This window comes from Myiozetetes cayanensis, unplaced genomic scaffold, assembly GCF_022539395.1.
Source record: "Myiozetetes cayanensis isolate MyiCay16 unplaced genomic scaffold, myiCay2020 scf1, whole genome shotgun sequence".
Lineage (NCBI taxonomy): Eukaryota > Metazoa > Chordata > Aves > Passeriformes > Tyrannidae > Myiozetetes > Myiozetetes cayanensis.
This window is the reverse complement of record NW_026086604.1, coordinates 21,364,250-21,386,240: the sequence shown is the minus strand read 5'-3', so window position 1 is coordinate 21,386,240 and position 21,991 is coordinate 21,364,250. Positions and strand designations below refer to the sequence as shown.

The following is a 21,991-nucleotide window of genomic DNA, read 5'->3' as shown; positions in this document are numbered from 1 at the left end:
TTTGTCTATAAAGCATATCTAATGTTTGTATGCTTGGTTTTGGTTGTTTTGTGCTTAAACCAGTGCAGTTTTCTTGTGATTATGGTGCATCCCTCTTAGCTAGCTCGTCATTGTGTTATACACCACACTCTTGTCAGTACCAAAATCATGCATTTACATGCTCTTCCTAAAGTAAGAGCAGTTACTTTTCGGGGGAGTAGTAGTCAAATTTTCTGACTTTTTTTTCTCACCTTTCACCTGCTACTGTGTATCTCCTTTGGCTTTTCCTCCGTGTAGTGCTGGAAGATACAGCACTTCTCTGTTGCTTTTGTTCTCAGTGCATTGCTATTAGAAATAAATGTATTCAGAGGAGAGAGTTGGGGCTGTTCAGTCTGTAGAAGATAGGGCTCCAGGGATACCTTATTGTGGCCTTCTAGTACTTCAAGGGGGCTTATAAGAAATACAGAGAGAGACTTTTTAGCAGGGCTTGTTGTGCTAGGACAAGAGGTAACGGCTTTAAATTAAAACTAGAGTTAGACTAGATATAAAGGAGACTTTTTTTTACACTGAGGATATTGAAACTCTAGGATAGGTTGCCCAGGAAGGTGGTAGATGCCCCATCCCTGGAATCATTCAAGGTCAGGTTGGACTGGGCTCTTAGCAACCTGATGTATTTCAAGCTGACCCTGCTTGTTGCAGGGGGGTTGGACTAAGTGACCTTTAATCATGCCTTCCAACCCAAACTATTCCATGATTCTCTAATGGCTCTTCTGTGAAAATCTACAACACACAGCCTGGTTGAGCAGCTGCAGACAGGAATGGGAGCATGGGAAAGTTCCTTTGAAGAATGTTATATAAAAATAACTATTGGGATCTTATCAGTATGTGAACTCTGTATAAAAAAAACCCCAGATGCACACTCGATAAATAATAATTGGAGTAGGCACCTGTCTAATGCAACCTTCCGAAATTATCAAAATGAAACACACTGTCTTACATCGGCTGTCCCTACAGACAAGTGCGATAGGAAGGATGAAAGTCAGCTAATACTAGCTTTTTTCCTGGAAAACATTTTCAGCTGTGGTGCAGTAACAGTTGGGCTGTTTTCTGCAAGCACCTCTGCAACTGTGGTGGTGGTCCATGTAAGATCAGCTGTTCTTCTGAAAGCGGGAGGTAACTGCTTTTAAAAATATACTTTAAACTAGGAATTAAATAGGATAGTAAACTTAAGAGATGTAGGCTTCTTGCTGACCTTGTCTGCCTTCCAGGTGTTTAAATACTGTGTGCTCACAAGTTGGGCTTGTTGGTAAATGTGGATGAAGGGGTGTAGCATTATTGTTGCCATCAGATCTGTTCCAGTGGATACCTGGGAAGTTGTCATCAGGGAGCAGGACTGATATATAATTCATTGCCCAAAGCACTATTTATGTCCTGGCCTGGCTTTCAAATAGTTTCAAAGAAGAGCCTTCTGAGGAGTGACCCTAATATGGAAATCAAAGAAGGCACATGTGGTGAGACTGTCATTCTGAAAGGATCAGCACTTCGTCAAGAAGTCAATGATAACTATTTGGCTGCGTCTGAATGAAGAAGCAGTAGTAACTCCGTGTGAGCTCTGCCTCATCAACTACCTCTGCTTGCAAGCTGATATATTATGTGCTAAGATCGAAACCAAGTGTAAGCAGTCCTCCAATACCAGTTTCATATTAACTTGGAATTGCATTCAGTTCATGAAGGGACTGACACTTGCAACAGCTGGATTTACTGAAGGATGCAGAGTCTCCATTTTTTCATCATATTAGTAACACCAGAGGCCCAAATGTTAAATAGTGTCTTTACTCACGCCCTCTGAATTGTATGCAGTTATGACAGTGCAAATATGTGGGCTTGAAAATTAACATTTACAGATAAATCAAAGTAGAGTGCCCTAAGTGGGTTGTTTCTGCAAGCTTTTGTGTCCTCAGTGATTGATCTTGTGACTAGAAACACTTTAGGCCATGTTCACAAAACTGTGCTTGCAGAAGGCTACTTAGAAGGTAGGATAAAAGCCAAGGGTGTCTTAATACTCTGGGATCCCCGCCCAGTTTGATAACAGTGTCTGAATAGCAATTTAAGGAGTGTTTAAATAGGTTCATTTTTTATTTTGTACCAGGCATAATTTGTCTAGCAAACCCAGGAGGAGTCTGTGGCTATCACCTGCAATAGCAGAAGGATAGGAGGAGCAACTGGAGTATGAAGTGAAGCTGTGGGCTCTCAGGGCTCTGCTTGGCTGAAGTCCCTGTGTACCTCCTGAGCTCAGGTGTAGTCACTTATCTGAACCTGGTGGGTTCCTGGCAGTTGGTTTTTTGAGTTGTTTTTTCAAAGAAGGCCAGTGTAAAAACTTCTCTGTGTGTTGGCTTTGCCTTATGCAATCTGAACTGTGCAGAAATACTTAAGACCTAGGAGGAAACTCCTGTCTGTTTTTTTTTCCTCACATGCTTTCTTGGCATAATTTAATCACTGAGTATTATTGTTGAGGTGCGGTGTCAGAATCATGTCAGTGCAAAGTCAGGTCAGGGAGATGTGTTAACATTTGCAAAGATAGGGTTGATCACATTCTGTCAGTGTTCTCTATATAGTTGGTGTGTTTATTCTGCTTTAATTGTTTGTGAATTATTTCTTGTTTTATTTTTCTTTTTCCACTTTGATTTCCAGTTGACTCCAGTTGACCATTTGCTTCACTGCAGCAAAGGCTTTTGACTGTGTCCTCCTGGTAGTGTCAGAAGAAGGGGCCTGAGTGGTCATGATAATTGAAATGTCTTTCATGTGGCAACTGAATCACTTGGAAATGTTACTTCTGAGTCCCTCCTCTTCCAATTGTTTGTCCATTTTGTCTGTTGTAGTTGTAAGGCATGTTTGTCTGAGTGTGTCTGTGCAGTGCGTAGCACTGTGGACCTTGGTGATAACTAATGTGTTGAACATTGCTTAAAATAAAAAAAATTGATGCTGATAGATGTCTGCTGTCATAGCTGAATCTTTTTGTCCTGCAATAGCAAAATGTTTTGATAATTTTTTGTCCTTTAAGTGGCAGTAAAAAGTAATTAGAACTTAAGTACAGAATCAGAACTGCCTTATGCACGGTAACTGTAGTGCTCCATGATCAAATGTGTGCTGCACTGGGGAGTAGTTTTGATGAAAAGGTGGTCTTGGAGCTTTCCTCCACATCTGAAGGAAGTCTGGTTTTGCTAATGTATTTCTCAAAATTGGCTGAAAACCAGTTTTCTCTCAAGTCAAGTGTATTTATCTTCCTTGCAGTCTGTTCTTTGATTTGGTACTTTAAACTTTTTAAGCTTGCTTTTTTTTCCTGCATTTCAGTGCAATTTTCAGTGGCATGGTGGCCCCAATTGTACATTGTCACTGAACTGTAGTAACTTGTTTCTGATGTTGATATGTTGGAATACAGTGTGATATTTGAGTACCAGTATTATGCTCTAGTGAACATGATGAAATCATAAATTACATACTTCATATCTCATTGAAATTAATATCCTTCCCCACCCTTAATATAAGTAAAGAAATGTGTGCATCATAAAGATCATTTTTCTGTCAATGGTAATGAGACATTCTTGATGCTGTGCCTTTTTCATATAGTTGTATTTACAGATTCATCCTTTGTTTTTCTGGAGAGGGAAGAATCAGTGGGAGTATCCTACAGTAAGGAGGGAAAACACTAAGATATCAGTTCGCAACAAGTCTGGCAATATGTTCACCAGATTTCTCAGCTTCACAAAACTACTTGAATGTCATTACTGTAAAAGTATGAGGAACGTACTTTTTCTTGTAACTATGTGAAAAAAACCTGAGAAAGATGTTTTAAAAAGTTATTTTAATCTGCAAATTTTACTTACTAATATTGTTACATATTTTATATTCAACATTGCTGAATAATTATTGACTTAATTTGGAACTGTAGCTGCTATTTATAGTCTGTACATTGGTATTGTAGGTCTATGGAGTAAAATAACTAAAATGGTTGGATCCTTTTGAAAATGTTACTATTGTCTTTTTTTGATCTTTTTCCTTGAAGTGTTTAATAATGTGCATAACCTTTTTCTGAACTTGTTGACTTAAAATGAAAAAATTTGTTCCATACACAAAGCAAGAAGTGCTTTGTAGGTGTGTGGTGATAGAAGCATATTATTCTTGTCATGTATGAAAATGCTAAGAATATAACTTAAGAGCTTCTAATTCTGAAGTAATGTATGTAGGTGCAAATATCATCTGGTGTAATTTTTGTTAAGGCTGGACAGGTCACTTTATCAGGAAACTTGGCCTATTGCACTACATTACGTAATTAATAACTAAGGTTGCTTATTTTGGTGATTTCATTTTGGCAAATATCCTGACCCTTAGTACTGTTTGGTCACCTTTAAGACTGAGATTTAATTGTTGGAAGGAGACACTCAAAGTGTTTATATCTTCCAGCCAAAATATGGAGCACCATAGAGCAGACATCTTCTGTAGGGCTGAACAGCCTTCTGCCAGAACGCTGCTTGGAGGAGCACCAAGACGTGCCTGCAAGTGCCAGAGGCATGGCAATTTGATTCCTTTTGGCTTTCATAGGGGTGTCAGATCAGCTTGTGACAGTAACAGCCCTTTGCTGCCTGTTGTCAACAAAACTTGGTTTGTTCCTGTTACAGTGTCCACCAATGAATTTTAGGGCTTTTGAGCTTTTGCTGTCCAGAGATGCGGCTTGATCATTTGCTCATGGCTTGTACCTTGGAACGGCCTGCCCAGAGAGGTGGTGGATTCACCATCCCTGGAAGTTTTTAAAAAGAGATTGGACATGGCCCTTAGTACCATGATATAGTAATTAGAGTTGGATCAGGGGTTGGACTTGATGATCTTGGAGGTCTTTTCCAACCCAATCTATTCTATGATTCTATGATTCTATGATTCTATTTTAGGCTTCCTCCTGGTATGAAGGTGGGTTTCATCATTTGGCTGGATGCAGTCGTCTAGTCTTTCAATAAAAACTCAGAAAGAAAATATTTAGCATCAGAACTGTGGCAATAATTTTTAACTCAATACAGGATATAAGAGGTCCTGTTGAACATGTTTTCAAAAAGAAACTTAGTTTAGGATGTTGGTTATAGAAGTATTGGGCCTTGATGCAATTCTCGCCTTTGGTGACCATTAATATGAGGCCTCTTGTTTCTCTCTTTTGTGTAATTTATTCTTTTCTATAGCCTGATCCTTGTCCTCGGATAACAATATACAGAAAGTACATAAGAGGTTAAAAAGAAGATTTCTGTGGCTATGTTGCTTCAATAAAAAGAGAGTGCTTTTCACCCATAGGAAAGACTGAAAGAAAAATACATGACTCTGAAGAGTTTGTGTCTCATTTATGAATTTTATGAATAGATAGAAGATATGTGTCTATTCCAGGAGGTTTTACAATCAAGAAAGGTTTCCTAAATTAGAAAGAGACCTCTGACATTTTGTCTCTGAATGGATGTGTGTGAATATATTAATTTTTTTCATAAGCTAGTTTTTCTATGTCTAAAGGCAACCTGTCTTGCTTTTTACACTAGGGCAATAGCTGTGGACTTGCAGGAAGTTGAGCATAGAAATACCAGGTAGTATAATTGCAGCCCTGTTCTCATATGTTTTGATTTAATTGTCCAGATCTTTCTCACTCTCCTCTTAGCTGTCTTTCAACACTATCAGCTGGCTTTAGCTGTGTACTTTGGCATTTATTGTAATATGAACAACACTGTAGTTTGGCGTCATTGGTTCCTAACTGCCTTCCATTCATTAAATATTTCTGTTCAGTTCAGTTTTTCTCATCTAAAAATCCAACTGAATTCCTATCTTTTGCCTCTGAAAAGATAATGTTTTCCCTTTTGAGAACTGTTTGTATTTTGCGTGCTCATGAAGAAGAATAATATCAGCTGCTACATGGCCAAGGCATTGTTCAGTTGTTGCGGGATTTTTTGTTATTAACTTAATTTTTGTCTTTTCTGTCACTGCTTAGAGAAGTAGCTGACTGATCATTTCTGTAGCTTTGCTTATACAGTACCCTGCACATGGATTATAGTGTGATTTTTCAGGATTATTGCCATCCATTTTAGCAGCAGCTACTGAATAAGATTATATCAAGGTAGCCTGTTATTATTCTGAGGCCTGGAGGCGAAGAGAGAGGAAAGAATGGCTCCTTTTGCTGCTTCCTTCCTATGTTAAGCTACAGTACTTTCACCATACTGACTATAAATAGGCTATGAACTTCTGCCAGATGGGGAGCTATGACTGCAGTGTCTCTTGGCATGTGTGGACTTTCTCAGTCCTAATCCTTAGACTTTTTAAAACTTTTTACTTCCTGTTCTGTCCACAGAAGTCAATATCATTACTTGAGCCTATATGGTCCTAGGTCACATTTATCTTGTCAAGGATTTCAGTATGTGTCTTCAGCTTTAGCAAATCAAGATAATTCTCGGTAAGTTGGTAAAGGTAAAACAGGTCAGGTGTTTCCTTTGGTGTTTTAGATTTTTTGATCGAAATAATAAGATTATTCAAAGCCTTATATCCATATTGTGTTGTAGTATTCCTTTCCTTAGTTTTAGATATAATAAGGCTAATTTTAAGGAGTTTGTGATGTAAATGCTAGCTTTGACTGTGTATGTTCCCAAACCCAAGGTTTTCTGACTTATTAAATGTTGTCCCAAGTAAAGAATCTTGACAATTCTGGAAAAGCAGTCTTTGAGGAATGTCTGCTTTTCTGCTTCACTCTTCAAGATCATAAAGCTTGCCCCCTGTCCTCCTCATTTTTATAAACGATGGGAGAACTCTATGACTTTATTTTTAGGCAGAAATCTCCTCCTCATTTTGCAAGTTCACCTAGCCTTCCAGCCATCCTACTCCACAGCTGTCACAACAAACTTTTTTCCAATGCTATTAAATGTATCAGACATCACTCTACAGCATGTGAGTTTGTTACCCTAGGGCTTTTCAGTCTATTCTCATGTCATCAAAACCACTGTGTGATTTCATGATTTCCTACATTCCTTGGAGGAAAATCAAATGGTGTGTGGTTAGGAAACTGATAGATACTCTGCAGATATGGCAGATCTCTAGCAATCAAGTGGTTAATACCCTCAATTTATTATTTTCTTTCCTCCATTTCCCATAACCAGGACTCCTGTGAACTCTCTGTATCCTTTTATCTGTATTTGCAACTAGGATTTTGGGAAAACTTTGCCACACTGGAGAAGAAGCAGTGCTCTAACTTTGTTAATCCTGGTTTTGTGCCCTTTGCTCCTCTTTCTGTTTTCTGATTGCTGTAGACTGCTGTAGGCAGTGTTCTCATGTGAGGGATTCTTTTGTCCTTTCAATCTCCCTCTCATTCTTTTCCATCTGTAGCATTTAAGTAATTTATATTGTAATGATTTTAATGGTGGTAACACCAGTTAGCCTGGTTACAGATTGGGTGTGCTAAACTTCTTTTCTATAAGGTCATCATTAAAAGATGAAGAGCTCCATGATCTTACCCTTTAGCATCAAAGACAGCTGTTAGCTACAGACAAATGGACCAGACAATAGGTAGAAACATCCTTAAAGTAGCTACTCTGAAATTTGTCTTATGACATTCTCTGCACTACCAGCATAGTATTGTGCTGTACATTTCATTCTTTCATACTCATTTGAGTTGGCAAAGACTAATTTCCGTCTTTAATTTCTCTCTTTCTTCTGCATACCTACAACCTTTCTCCCTTGTCTTTTTAAATCCTTTCAGCTTGTATTTATGGCCTGCTTTCATAGTCTGAATCTCAGATTTAATTTGTAAGACATGTTTTGAGCTCTAGTCCAAACTACCTGTTTAAACAGGATCAGCTGCAGCAGGTTGTGCAGGCCCATGCCTGGACAGGTTTGGAATATCTCCCCATATGGACACTTCACAACCTCTCTGGGCAACCTCTTCCAGTGTTTAACCACCCTCACAGTGAAAAAAAAGTGCATTCTTGTGTTCAGGTGGAATTTCATATGTTCCGATTTTTGTCCATTGCCTCTTGTTCTGTTGGTGGATACCACTGGAAAGAGCCTGATTCTGTCTTCTTTGTTCCCTCCCATCAGGTATTTATAGACATTCCAGTCCCTTAATCATCTTTTGCAACCCTTTGTTGCACTCTCTCCAGTATGTCCGTGTCTCTCTTGGAGAGTGGCCTCACTATGACATCAACCAGCTCTCAGTATTTGTGGGTGCAAACCATGAGACCCCATGGATTTATACATGTGGTTTGTTTAGGTGCTTCCTAACTTGGTCTTCCTCCACCAAGGGTGTGTCTTCCTTGCTCCAGACTTTCCCTTTGAAATGTTCTGCTAGGATTTTGTAGGATGAAATGTCTCTCTTGTGCTGACTATATTCAGACCATTCTCTTCCTTCTGTGTATGGATCCATGTACTGCCATGGCTGGATGGCCCGTATCTGCTTCATAAACAATTAAATACATTGAACAGTTTTGCCATAGTATTATTTTTTATTAATTTGGCTGGCACTGTGATGTTAATTTTCTAAGTCTTAACTAGTTAGATATGCAAAAATAAGTAATCTCCTTTTCTAGATGATTCACTGGGGGTGATAAAGTTGCAGACACTGGGACAACAGGTGTGCAATCTTTCCCTGAAATAGCAATGGAGTGATTCCTGTATTTCAGTCCGAGTATGATGTTGTTTTACCTAGCAGGGAATTATTTCTGATAGCTGCTTTTGAACAGATTATGCTGGACTATTCAAGGAAAGCACAATAAATTACGTTCCCATTTTTGTTTCCTTGCCCAGGGTTTGAATTAAGTTACGATGCATTGGCAGGTAGTACAGTGCTATGTGAGGCAAAAGTATGTTACATCCACAAAAGCTGTGGAAGCATGTCTGTTCTCAGTGTTCAGTGGGAAGTTCCTGGAAGAAGTGCAGCACTTAAATGCAGCTCCTCTGGGGCAGCCTTTGGAGTGAGGAGGCTCCTGGTTTTGAATGAGATCAGAAAGAACAAAGAAAGCATTTCTTAGTGAAGGGAAATGTGATAACTGCAGTTTCATTTCTTCACTGAAAAAATGCATGAAGTTGTCAACTGGAGGCTCTTTGAGGTGGTCAGTGCTAATTAATCAATCCCCCTGTGTTTTCTGTGTAACAGCTAAGTGTGTCAGCTTTGTCTGGTAGATTTTGCAAACCTTTCAACAAACAAAACACCAAACCTTAGGTTTTTGAAACTAACACTACAAAGTTTTTGTCTCACTCCATTCAGCGAGAATTTCTTATGGCAGGAATCAGATTATCTTCCTTGCTTCTTTGTGCATGATGAACTTGGCAAAAATCAGGGAATGTTCACGGTCGTCCTGAGAAAATTACTGATGTGTCTAGCAAAGGATGTCTATGAGCATGTAATTAACTGGTCCAAAGGGAAAGAACATGGAGAAAGTGCAGAGCATAGCAATAAAAATACACCAATACCCTTGTGTAGTATAACCACAAATAAACAGTAAGTCAGACTATAAATGGCATTTTGCAGTTCTCAGGCAGTGTCCTGAGATAACCCAAGTCTTCTGCTCCTGGTTGTATAAGACCTTTGCCCTGTCTGTCTCACAGAGAGAGATGAAATCTCTGTGATAGATTTATCATTCATAGATGGAATCAAAGATGGCTTTTGTTGTTCTTTTGGGAAAATGATACTACACTGTGAAAAACTTGTTACTTCCTTGATCTCAATTTTAGAGGACATTTGAATAGTTAAGGAGAATAGCTTAATGTTCTTATATTGCTAAAGCTATTGTTAAATTGCTGTTTGTGAAAAATTCATAAAGGCCTGTGGAAGGCTGGAAATTTGTGCTGGTTATCATATGAGCTAGGATGGTGACTCCAAAATGCTTATGTGTGTGTTTTTTGTGGGTATTGGGGCGTTTTTGTTTGTTTCTGAATTCGGGTGGGTTATGGATCCTAGAAATGTGGTTTCATACTTTCACTCTTTCTGTGCCTTATTTCTGCATTGTACAGCCAATGTTTCATATGGTATCTTATGGATGCATGCCTGGTGGGTCATCCCCCCTTTTTGGGAGATGATCAGAAGCTCTCATAAATGTTGTGGGTTACCTCTTTTGTTTCCATTGATGAATCTTTGCTTCTAAGTACCTGTACACTAATATGCACAACATGGGGAATACATGCAAGAAGTTAAAGATCCGTGTGCAGTTGCTGGGATCATGGAGACGTGGAGGGATAGCTCACATGACTGCGATGGATGGATATATGGCCTTTAGGAATGACAGACTTGGAAGATAAGGAGATGGAGTTGCCCTCCATGTGAGTGGACAACTGTAGTACTTGGAGTTCTGCCTGGGTATGGATGACGAACTGAGAGCTTATGGACAAGGATTAAAGAGCATACCAGTATGGGTGACTTTGTAGTAACTGTATGCTATAGACCACCTGATCAGGAAAATCAAGTAGATGAGGCCTTGACAGCTAGAAGTAGCTTCTCATTCACAGGTCCTGATGCTTATGGTGCACTTTACCATCCCGAGGTCTGCTGCAGGCTCATCACAGCAGGTTATAAGCAATCCAGGAGGTGCCTGAGACAGAGGAGAGAGAAGCCAGCAAGGAGAGGTGCTCTGATGGACTTCATACAAGCAAAGAAGGGCTGGTTGTGGTATGAAGGTCAAAGGCAGCCTTGGCTGCAATGTCCATGAGATAAGGGAGTTCAGGTTCCTAAGAGCAGGCCGAAAAGCAAGATCACAGCACTGGACTTCAGGAGAGAAAACTTTGATCTCTTCAAAGATCTACTTGATATAAGTCTTGTGGGATAAACCCCTGAAAGAGGGAGCAGGATCCAAAGAAAGTTTTTTTTAATATTCTGTCTTTGTTTAACCCCAGGTGATAACTACGTACCATGCCAATACACACTCACTTCGCCTCCCACCCCTCAGTCAAGGAGGAGAAAGAAGTACAGAAACTCATGGGTTCAGATAAGAACAGTTTAATAGGTGAAGAAAAGTAAAGTATTATAATAATAATGATTATAATAATAATTTAAAAAAAAAAAAAAACAACACAAAAAAAGCCCAAAAAACCAAGAAAAACAAGTGATGCACGATGCAGTTGCTCACCACCTGTTGAACAATGCCCAGCCCCTCCCTGGCAGTGATCAGTTCCTTCCAGTCAACTCCTCCAGTTTGTGTACTGAACACGGTGTGGAATATCCCTTTGGCCAGTTTGGGTCAGCTGTCCTGTCTGTGCTCCCTCCCAACTTCTTGTGCAGATCCTCACTGGCAGAGCATGAGACACTGGAAAGTCCTTGACTTAGGGTAAGCACTACTTAGCAACATCCAAAACATTACTGTGTTATCAACATTATTCTCATATTAAATCCAAAACACAGCACTACACCAGCTACTAAGAAGAAAACAAACTGTTCCAGCTGAAACCAGGGCACTGGTTTCACATTGGATCTAAATCACTCTTACATCTTTTTAGTGTAGTAGAAAGTGCTTTCCTGGTGATGAAGGTGAAGATTAAGAAGTAAATGAATAGTTTAGGAAAAGCTTTTGTCTGGATGTTTTGTGTAGAGAAAGAGATTTGATTTGGCACTTCTGGCAACTTCTGCTCCAAACAGAAAGGAGATAGAAAGCTCCTCCTGGATGGGAGCAGCTCTGGGTTTTGATTCAGTGAAGAATGTGATAATATAAAGAGATGCAGCATTCCAAGGATATTTCTAAAGACCACAACAAAGATTGTGTCCAGTGGTCTAAGTATCTTTTTCATTTGTTTTCAATAATTCTGTCTTCAAGTTGAGTTTACTTTCCTGCTAGTTCTGATCAAAGCATTTTCATGATAAACTGATTTATTTTTGTTTCTGTCTGCCAATCCAAATAAGAAAAAGTATTGCTGATAGCTGTATGATTTTTTTAATATTTTTTCTTTTTGCCTCTCCAACAGGCCATCCGTGAAAAAGAAAAAAGAGAAAAAAATGAAGTACTTATTCCTAGTATTTCTCATGGATTTATTATCGCAGTATGCCGGGAAACCTTTAAGAAGAGGTGGCAGTTACCCGAAATCATTTGAAGACATTAAAAATGAGATATCTGGCTATACTGATATTGCTAAGGCTATTATTGATCTTGCTGTTCATGGAAAGGCTCAGAACAGATCCTATGAAAGATTAGCAGTTTTTGCCGATACCGTAGGACCTAGACTCAGTGGTTCAAAAAACCTAGATGCAGCCATCAAATACATGTTCAGTGCCCTGCAGGAGGATGGGCTGGAAAATGTGCATCTGGAGCCTGTGAAAGTACCGCACTGGGAAAGAGGAGAAGAGTTTGCAATGATGCTGGAACCAAGGAATCACAGCATTGCCATTTTGGGTCTTGGGAACAGTGTTGCAACTCCTCCAGAAGGTAATTCTTCCTTTTGGAATTACATATCACTTGCTTATTAACACCAAACACCCCTAACTTCTTCTCTCAGTGGTCAAATTGTGGTTTTCTTCCTGCTGTAATAGTTCTGTGAAACAAGATGCTATTTTTCTGGGGGACTTTTTTGTATGGCATAGTTGTGAGTGATGCAGTTTGTATTTATGAACTGGCTTGTAAAATTACAATTGATTCCTCAACTCACTCTCCATTAAGTCTATACCCTTTTGTTTAACACTGTAGAACCACGTGGTCCTCCATTGTGGTTGGTAGGAGAGGAGTTCTCCGTTGTGTGTTCAGTAGACACATGATTTCCGCTTTTCTTGCCATGCCCTGTCTTGCCAAGCTCAGCCCTTCACTCAGGTGAAAAGCAAGACAGCAGGAAAAGGAGTATCTTGTACTGAGCTTGGGAAGCTCGAGCTCCTTGCTATGCATGGCAATTGGTATCTGTGTGTCCTTTCCTTCCATTCCCCCTCTCATGCTCACCTTGGAAAAGTCTTTGTCACTTGCCTGTTAATGGACTCTGTGTTGCCTTTTAGTTGATAATGTGTGATATGTTACTTCAGTAAGAAGAATGACCGTTGCCTGGGCTCAACAAAATTCTGGTCTTTTGAGCCCCCAAATATTAGCTTGCCTGCAAACAAAATGATTTATAAGGCTCTCTTTTTGTACATATTGATGTGGGGCTTTCTCAGGATTTTTATTTAAAGGCCAGATGATAACCTTCTTCTGTGACTTCTTTCCATAAAACCCACTAAACTTATTCCTAGACCACTTCAAACGCGTTTATATTCCTTTATGAGAAAAAAAATTAGTTTAGGAAATAAAAGATAACATGATACTCATAATTTTTTTACAAATTGAAAATTTTTGTGATAGTGAGCTTTCTGTTTGAAATGAAACAATATATAAAAGCTGTTTTGTTTAGAAAAATTATATAGCTCTTCAAAATGCAACAAATTAAAACTTCGTAATTTAAGACGTTTGGAATAAATCATACTTGGTTTGCAAAATTGCTACTGTAAATTTTGTGTGAGGTATTTTTGTTATATTGAGGTAAAGACATGCCTAAAATGCAAAACAACTAAAACCATTAATGGTATCTGTTTCTCCCTTGATATGTTTAAGGTTTAGTGCTTTGATAGGAGAATATTTACAGCAAAGTTTAAGCCTACAACTTATTTTGTACCTTTCCAATCCTATTACAAGCTTCCTAAAAAGGAAGCTAAAATTAAAAAGACGTTTTTGGTGTTGAGCAAGTGTTACACAACCTTCAAAGTTAACCTGCAATTTAATCTTGGCAAGCATTTTCACATCCCAAGAAGTCTGTTTTTTCTTCTCTTTCTTAGCCATGTAGTTATTTGCACTTGCCTGATTTTACTCCTAAGTTTACCTTTTTTCTTTTAGGGAGATACTGAATTTACATGTTAAAAATTCTCAGAGAGGCTGATCGTGTCCTTCTTTTTTATCTGCAAAGTTCTTATACTGGTGACGAAATGGTCAGGCTAGTACTTGTGGCTGGTAATGCCTTGAAAGATAAGATTTTGTTACCCAGTGCTGCTTTATACTGAGTAACGTTTAAAAAGCCCACATTTATTCTTTCTGAGATTTTTACTTTCCTCTGAGATCTGACATGTTTCTGAGGAGATGTATGTGTTAGTTCTAGAAGGCTTCATGGCAGTGAAATCTCTCATGAAAGAGAGGGCACTTTCTCACACTTGGAATAATTTGGATTGAATTACTTACCTTCTGATTTCTGACTATCCTGTTTGTGGCTGTTCTGATTTCTGCTGGTCTCATCTTGTTCTGTGCAAGCTGGGACAGGTTTCCATGTTTGAGAAGGTTATGTGGGGTAGCTGGTGCCTGGTGAGCTCCTGGCTCTCGTTCTTCCGATCTGTGGACTGTCCACCCGGCTGACGGAAATGTCTGGTGAGAATTGCTCATCACCAGCCTCTCTGGGAAACAGCACTGGTAGGTGTGCTGTTCAGAAAAGTGCCTGTCCTAAAACTCTCACTCATCTCAAGCATGGAATAAAAAATGAGTAGTTAGACTATTAAAACCGCTGCCTTATCACTTCTGAGGTATTTGTTTCCAGAAATGCTTCCTCTGCTCTAACCAGCGATTATTACCGTGCCTGATTCCTGAGAAAAAGGGATAGAAGGCTGCCCTAAATACCATCAGAAATATTTGAACCATTTCCCTAAATGAGGGTATATCAGCAGTTCTGATATATCTTGTTTTAGCCAAGAAGCTGCAGGAATGTGAGTCAAAGAATTGTAATCAAAATCATGCAACTCAACTGCTCTTGTTGCATGGGATCAAACTGGGGAGTTCTGCTGCTCTGCTGAGCTTAGGAAAAGGGATGTGTTAAAGGCCAAGGACTATCCTTCAGATGTTGGCTCTATGATGGTTCCTTCACAGCTGCCTCTAAAGTGGACTGTGCAGATGATCCCTGAAGTTGTTTAGTATTAGGCTGATACTTATTGCGTGTTTTAAATCAGTATTCCTATCAGGATATGTTTCAGACCCCTCAGTTTACAAACCACTTACTCTGTATAGTCCAAACAGATCCCTTCCTTGACATTATTGACGCCTTCTTAGAGCCAGAGGACAGCACTGGCTGGATTTTTTGTCTTTTAAGGTCAAGAGGTGGGGTTAAGATGACCCCCATCCCAGCAGGAGGTACAGGAGACCATTTCTGGTTTTCTCATTTTCTCAGTTATGTCCTATATTCCTCCCTTCCCATGATTTTTACCCAGGCTTGTGACCTGATAAGCTGAGAAAACTGTGTTGGCAGAAACTTAAAACTTGGTGCTAGACTTGGTGGTCCTTGGTGCCCTCAGCTCCTCCTGGAGCTCAGTACCCCGAGCTAGTGCTCTGAAGCACTTCATTATCATGGCAATAGCCTAATAGCAATTTAGAAACCTGGCTTTTGATGCTGGAAATTCAGGGTTTATTTTCCATTCTGTCCCTGGAAATTCAAACCAGTGTTTCCTAAGAGTGACCCAATGGCCAGAACACACGCTGGAGTTGCTTACTTTCCATTTCTGCATACACCATGAGAGTGTGGAAAAGAATCTGCAATTCTTTGGGGCAGGAATAGGAAGCCCTAAATAGTACCAGTAGTATGAAGTCCAAGCCAGAACTGACTCCAGGATACCAGGAGTGTCTCTTCCTGCAGGTCTTCTATTTCACACATTCCTATGGTTTGAAAGCCTATTGGGATGTGGGCAGAGCTTTTCTCATTTATTTGATTTTATCAGATTTACCCACTTTGGCTCAGATATGGATGATATGCAGAAGGCTTTTCAGTACCTTGTGATCTTGTGGATAAAATTCTGATTTCTTCTTCATGAGTTGGCAACATGCCAGCATGTCAAATTTCCAGATTCCATCTGATTTACAGCCAAAAAAGGACAGTACAGGAAAGGTTAGATTTTCTATAGAAGAGGAAAAACCCCCAACATTCTCCCTCTCAGTGTATTCCAGGATATGAAGGTGTTGGGTCAAAAAGAAAGTTTTAACTTAGTTTGATCTCCTTACAATGAAGGAGTAACTTTACTGCCTGTCTTAGTGACAGGGAAAGAAGAAACATGAAACACAGAGTGACTTGGATTTCCAGAAGTCAGCAGAGACTGAAAATGGTCACCACCTCGAAGAAATGGATTCCTAGGTAATAAACAGGATTGTATGTTAGAAAGTGCTGGGTGCTGGCAAACTGGAGATTTACCATATTTAGCAATGTCCTTGTCTCATTTTCAGTGTTCCAACATTGGCAAAACATGAAGATGTATATATAGAGAGACTGTGTTGGTTTCTGGTAGTACTGATTATATCCCCCAAATTCTGAGGAAAATAGACATAATTGTTGCTTTGAGAATCCCATAATTGAAGGAAAGTAGTAGTTTAGCAGATGTTTAACCATAAAGTATCAAAGATTTCATATTTTTTGCATATGTTTTAAAATGCACTTTTTTTACCCTGATGGGTGACCCTGCCCTTTAATTTTAAAGAAATACTGATAAGCAGAACCAACTCCAGAACGCAGGCTGCCTGAAATGTCTCCTTGAAAAAGGAACAGTCTCTTTTTTTTTTTGTACTGTTCGTTGCAGCAAAACTGAAATAATATAAAGATGAAGATGATGTACTGGCAGTCTTTTTCCTAGTTTTTATGTTCAAGTTGTGAGGTTTTTTTTTAAACTCTAAACATTTGGTCCAGTTGTGCTCTTATGGAAGGTGATAGGAGTTTTGCACTTAGATAATGTGAGAACAGTTCCACCCTGTTATGTATAAAATCAGGATAATACATGTCTTGAAGTTGTTGGAGGTGCGTGCTGTTGCTGTAGGCTCACCGTTATATTAAGCCAGGGCTGCTGCTGAAAGAAGCAGTCTGGCCTCAGTCTGGGTCGATCCATTTTCCCCCTCTATGTTGACTCTCTTTTTTTTTTTTCCTCTTCTCGGTGTTGAAGTGGATTAGGAAATTCAGCTAGATAAACAAAAGGCCAACAACAAAAAAGTTAATTTTAATATGTATCAGAGGATTTACCCTTGAGTTGCCAACATCTTGGATGATCACTGACTTACTGGAAGAAAAGGCTATTGTTCTGGAGGGACTTGGGTACCCCTTTGTTACGTGAAAGGTGGGAGTTCAGATTTTTGCTTGTTGGTCCCCCAGGAAAGTTGAGACCCTGGTGTCCGATAGTCTGTCAGTGTCTCGTAAGGAGACCCTTCACCAACAGCTTAACAAGATTGGCGGGTACCTCGACTTCACTTGTTAGGGGGAACTCAACAGAGCCAGGACCCCTCAGCAGGTCCTGCCAAGGTGTTATCCACTGCTGGCACCTGCAAGGACTCACTTTTAACAGTTTACGGAATAACACTTTTTATTAATACAAATTGTGACAGATTAATAAGGTTCGCAGGTTGTCGGTGATAATGTCTACTGCAAAAATATGTTTAAAGCAATCTGCAGATACGTATATTAAGCAAGCACAAGCTCTAATACAATGCAATGTAATTAATATGCTATGGGATAAGCACAAGCAAAAGCTCGAGTTCTAAAAGCAGCATTTAACACATGTAGAGCATATTTCTCACCCAAGGTGTCCCTCTGGGGGTGGAGAAGATGGACTCAGCATGTCAACTGATCCCAGCAGTTTTGGTGGAGGTCTTTTCCCACTTTCTCCTTATCCCCAACTTACTTTTATACTATTTTCTTTATGTTTGGGTGGAGTTTGAGTGGCTCTAGTCATAAATACTTTTTTTTGTGATTGGTGTACCTATTTGGGTGGTGGTTGTGGCTTGGCTCCTGAGGAGGGGATTTGACATGGTTGTTGGCTTCAGCAGCAGAATATCTTGATTCTCCGTTATCAAACAGGTACTAAACAGTCTTAGTACTGCAGTGTTCTCCCATTCTGCTGGGATTAGAATGGAGGAGGGCCACATCGTTTCCTTCCACATTCTGTTCTGTTTCTCTGAGCAATGTTTATCGTTGTACTGGGGAGCATGTTGACCTCAGTCCATCCAGGAAGTTGTAGTTGCTTTTTACCTTAAAATTGCGAATCCCCTTTAGGTTTAACTCTATCCATCATCCCACACCCTTTGATGAGGGGTTCAGTGCTGAGAACAGAGGTTGGAGAGAGCTATAGGCCTGAGACCACAGTGCATGGCAAAACCCTCCTTCTGCCTTCACTGGCTCTGTCCTTTTTTGTGTGTGAGGAGCTGTTGACTCACATCTTGAGACCATGAGCCTCAGTACTGGGTGACTGGATTGTTTACTATTACTTACAGCAATGCTGCTTGTGGTATGGTAATTATGCTACTGTTTTTCTTGGAATGTAAAAGATGACATCCATGAATGACCTCAGACACTGTGGTTTTTAGTGGCCCAGCATTTGGGCCAAAAGTTAGTGCAGTGGCATTTCAAAGATTTGGGTAGTAGGAGTAACTGCGTGACTTTGAGGTGGACATGCTGTCTGGGAAGAAGATGAATTCCAGTCGCTGCTTTAACAAAGTGAAATGTGGATTGCCAATGGCAAAAGGTTGAATTTTCAGGTCTTTTCTCTTTTCAGTGTCACTGAGTTGAGGGTAGTTACCTAAAGGATGGTAAGCCTAGGCTGAAGCTAATGAAGGCCAGATTTGAATATGATTTTCCACATGTGTGGGCTATGCATGCACTGTTGGATGGCACTGTTACCTTCATCCCAAAGGGTAGCCAGTGGTGACTGGCATCTTGACTCACTAAGGAGGGAATGTTTGTCCTCAGTACTTCCTGCCTTGAATGCCTGTGCTCTCAGTAACTGACTTTTCTGGATCTTGTTCTTGAATCCCTGATTCTCCCTGGATGTTGCATAGCAAGCATGTGCCCTGTGTAGGGCTGCTCCTGAGAGAACCTAACCTGTTGCCCTGCTCTTTTGGCATCCAAGGCTTTGTGGTGGGTGGTGGGTCCAACCCCTTTTCTGCTAGGATTTGCTGCTGCACAGTAAGCTACAAGATATTGAAACCAAACTGTTCTAAGGAGATCCAGTACTTGCTGGAAATTGTAAGTCATATTTGTCAAAAATGTAATTATTTATAATGCTTATTTTTCTCTGTGTTCTTCTTAAGGAACGATGCGACACATTTTGTCTCTGTGCTATGCATCAGGGCTGAATAGCCTCATATCCTTTTGGTTAACTTTCCTATGTAATTTTAGTTTCATGAAGTAATTATTTTTGCTGTTCCACAGAGTAGGTGAGGTCACATTTTCCAGAAGTATATTCAGATTTTACAAAACCTTTTTTCTTGATAAAAGCCGTCTTCTTCATTTCACAGTTCCCCTAAAATATTTAATATTTTCTTCATATTATAATTCTTATATCAATAAATATTGATATGTGTTGACAGAGCAAATGTGGTTCTAGGTGTTAGAATATTTCACATTTTCATGCTGTAATTTTTGAGGGAGAAAAAAAGAAGTGATGATGTTAATCTTTCATTTGCTTCAGCCTGACATGAAACCTTAATTGGATGAGTTCATTACAGATGGAATTTGGATTTGTTTTTCTGAAAATCTAGTTGAATTACATACAGCACTGGGGGAAAGCCGAACTAATTCCTGGAGAGAGCTGGAAAGCAACGTGTTTTTAGAAGAAGTATGATAGAAGTTGAGGGGAAGAATGTTTTCTGAGCTGATTTTAGAGGATGTTGAACTTAAAAAAGGATACAGTGCCAGGTCCTACTCTCACTTACCTTTGAATATATTTGCCTTTCCTGTCTGCTCCCCAAGACCTTCTTTCCTTTGCCCTGTCCCAACAACTATCTTTTTCTTTCCAGACACATATCTCTAACTTTGTATGTGCAGCTCTATCCTGTGACCCATGCAAAAAAACAAATCTAGGTTCTCTGTAACTCTGTGAAAGAAGCTATCTTGCAAATGGGCACAGGACAGTGCTTGTGGGCCATATCTGACTGAAGCAAAGGCATGGTACTTTTATCCTGGGGAGATGATCAGCATCTGAAAGATAATGGGATTAGTCAGAAAAACTGCCTGTATGTGCTTGGGGTTGGCATGGAATACGTTATACCTTGATGCAGCAGCTACCAGGCTAAAGTAGCTGAGAGCTGACAGAGCTAACCTGCCAAAGTGGGGAGAGCTGAGGTGGAAACAGAGAAATCTGGGAAGTGGCAGCCATCCAGGAGATAGGTAAGATACCAGGGTGGTGTGATGTTGCTGGTCTGTGAGGCAGGGCTGCCATCTTCATGCACTGTGCTTGTGGCGTGTTTTTGCTCCTGCTCTTTCCTACTCTACCATGACAAGGTGTCTTGATTTCCTGTTCTGATATCCCAGTTCCTGGTTCTGATGAATGAGGAGGTAGCACTCTGTCTCCCTCTTGCTCTCACAACTGCAGAGGCCAGGACATGTTTCAGATACATCTTCTCCAGTTTCAAAATTTCCACCAGTATCAGAACAATTAGATGTGTTGACTTCTTGTGTTGATATTTCAAGGCAGTGTCTTATGCTTAGGATGAAAAATTTTAAATATATAATACACAAGGAAGTTTTGTACAAACTTAGTTGGTATAATTTCCAACCTTGTTTTGTCTGGGCTTAAAATTACTGCATTTCAATTGTTTTAAGGAAAAATTACTTTGCTCATCACTGTGTTTATTTGACAGTGGCAGCTTCAGTGCATGTGGATCAATAGCATCATTGTTCCATAGTGTGATTTGTAAGACAGATCATAGTTATTACATTAATAGTGTGAAGTAAATGAAGTTTGAGAGGTACATAGATGTGAGTTGTTCGCTCACTGCTATTGAAAAGAATTTATTGTCAAATTAATGATGGCTGCATTTGGCTTTGTAATTAGATATCCAAGGGACTGATGCTATTAACTGGATGACAAAAATTAGACTGGGGGAAAAAAGAGAGTAAGGCCATAATTAAGTGATGAGGAAATTGGTATCCAGTAAGATTTAACAGTATGCAAATGATATTTCTTTCTGGTTTTACTAAATTCTTTTAATACAGCAATAGATTGTAACTAACTTGATTAAATTTCTGTGTGTTTATGAATTGAATGTTTCTAGGATAGTAATAAATAAAAACCAATAGAGACTGGGTTCACTAATCTCAGGAATTCCCGATACTCCGTATGATACAGTCGGGCCCTGTCTTGCCCTGGTGTGGCCAGGGACATCAGTATTCTGTATGGAGTGTCCTTGAAATTTTAATATAGGTTCATCAGTTTTTAAAATCTGATAATAGGGTGGATTTTTCTTTTTTTCTTACTCTTCGCTGAAACTATTTACTAACACAGACTGATGCATAGCTCTAGATACTAAAATGACTTAATCTTCCCAAGACTAAATGCACCGAATATTTAAGTTACCTTGTGAGGAATCCCCTTTGAACTAATCTACTCCTTGCATCACTGCTGGCAGGCAAGCAGGTACTAGGAGGTGACTCTTCAGACAGAATTGTTCATGCCAAAAATCAGACTTCTTACATATGGCAGTGTTACAGACAGCTGGTTTACAGGTGCTTTTATATCTATGTGTGTGTATATATATACATATATAAATGGATTTTCTGCTTTCTGTAGTTAATAAAGAGTAACTGTAATCAGTCTTGAGTTATTCCTGCCTGTGACAGATTTTAGACTGCTAATGGGTACCATGCCATTTATTTCAACTGGCATTATGATCATCGAAGTTGTGGCATATTCAGGTCTTTAGATAGAAATACACATTTCAGTGTACAGAGTACTTTTTAAAATGTAATTTTGTTTATAATTGAAAATTACCATCATGTTCCCACCATTAGCACCCTTCCTGTACCTTAATTCTCAGAAATAACAGGGTGCAATTTACTGTTTAATATCTGAAATGAGAGGAAACCCGTGGTACTACCTAGATTCTTTTGCTCACTTGCTCAGCCCAACAATATGTATCACACAGTGAGATCAAATAATCTTCAGCTTTATACAGATCATGTTCGTAATTCTGTCTTCTTTACATCATGCCCTTTCCTAGCTAATTCCCCAAATACTCTGTATTCATCTCTTGAACTGTGTGGGTTATAATCTTTATATCTTGCTTAA

The 21,991-nt window shown here is 39.5% G+C and overlaps 1 protein-coding gene across 2 annotated transcripts in view; it reads left to right on the top strand.

The window, feature by feature from the left end:
* The window catches only part of CPQ (carboxypeptidase Q), a 146,691-nt gene that overhangs the window by 6,780 nt on the left and 117,920 nt on the right, over positions 1 to 21,991 (top strand). For both annotated transcript variants that reach the window (XM_050322765.1, XM_050322759.1), the window contains exon 2: positions 11,935 to 12,392. In XM_050322765.1, coding sequence (XP_050178722.1) covers positions 11,966 to 12,392 — 427 coding nt within the window. In that variant the 5' untranslated portion in view covers positions 11,935 to 11,965. The remainder of the gene's footprint in view (positions 1 to 11,934; positions 12,393 to 21,991) is intronic.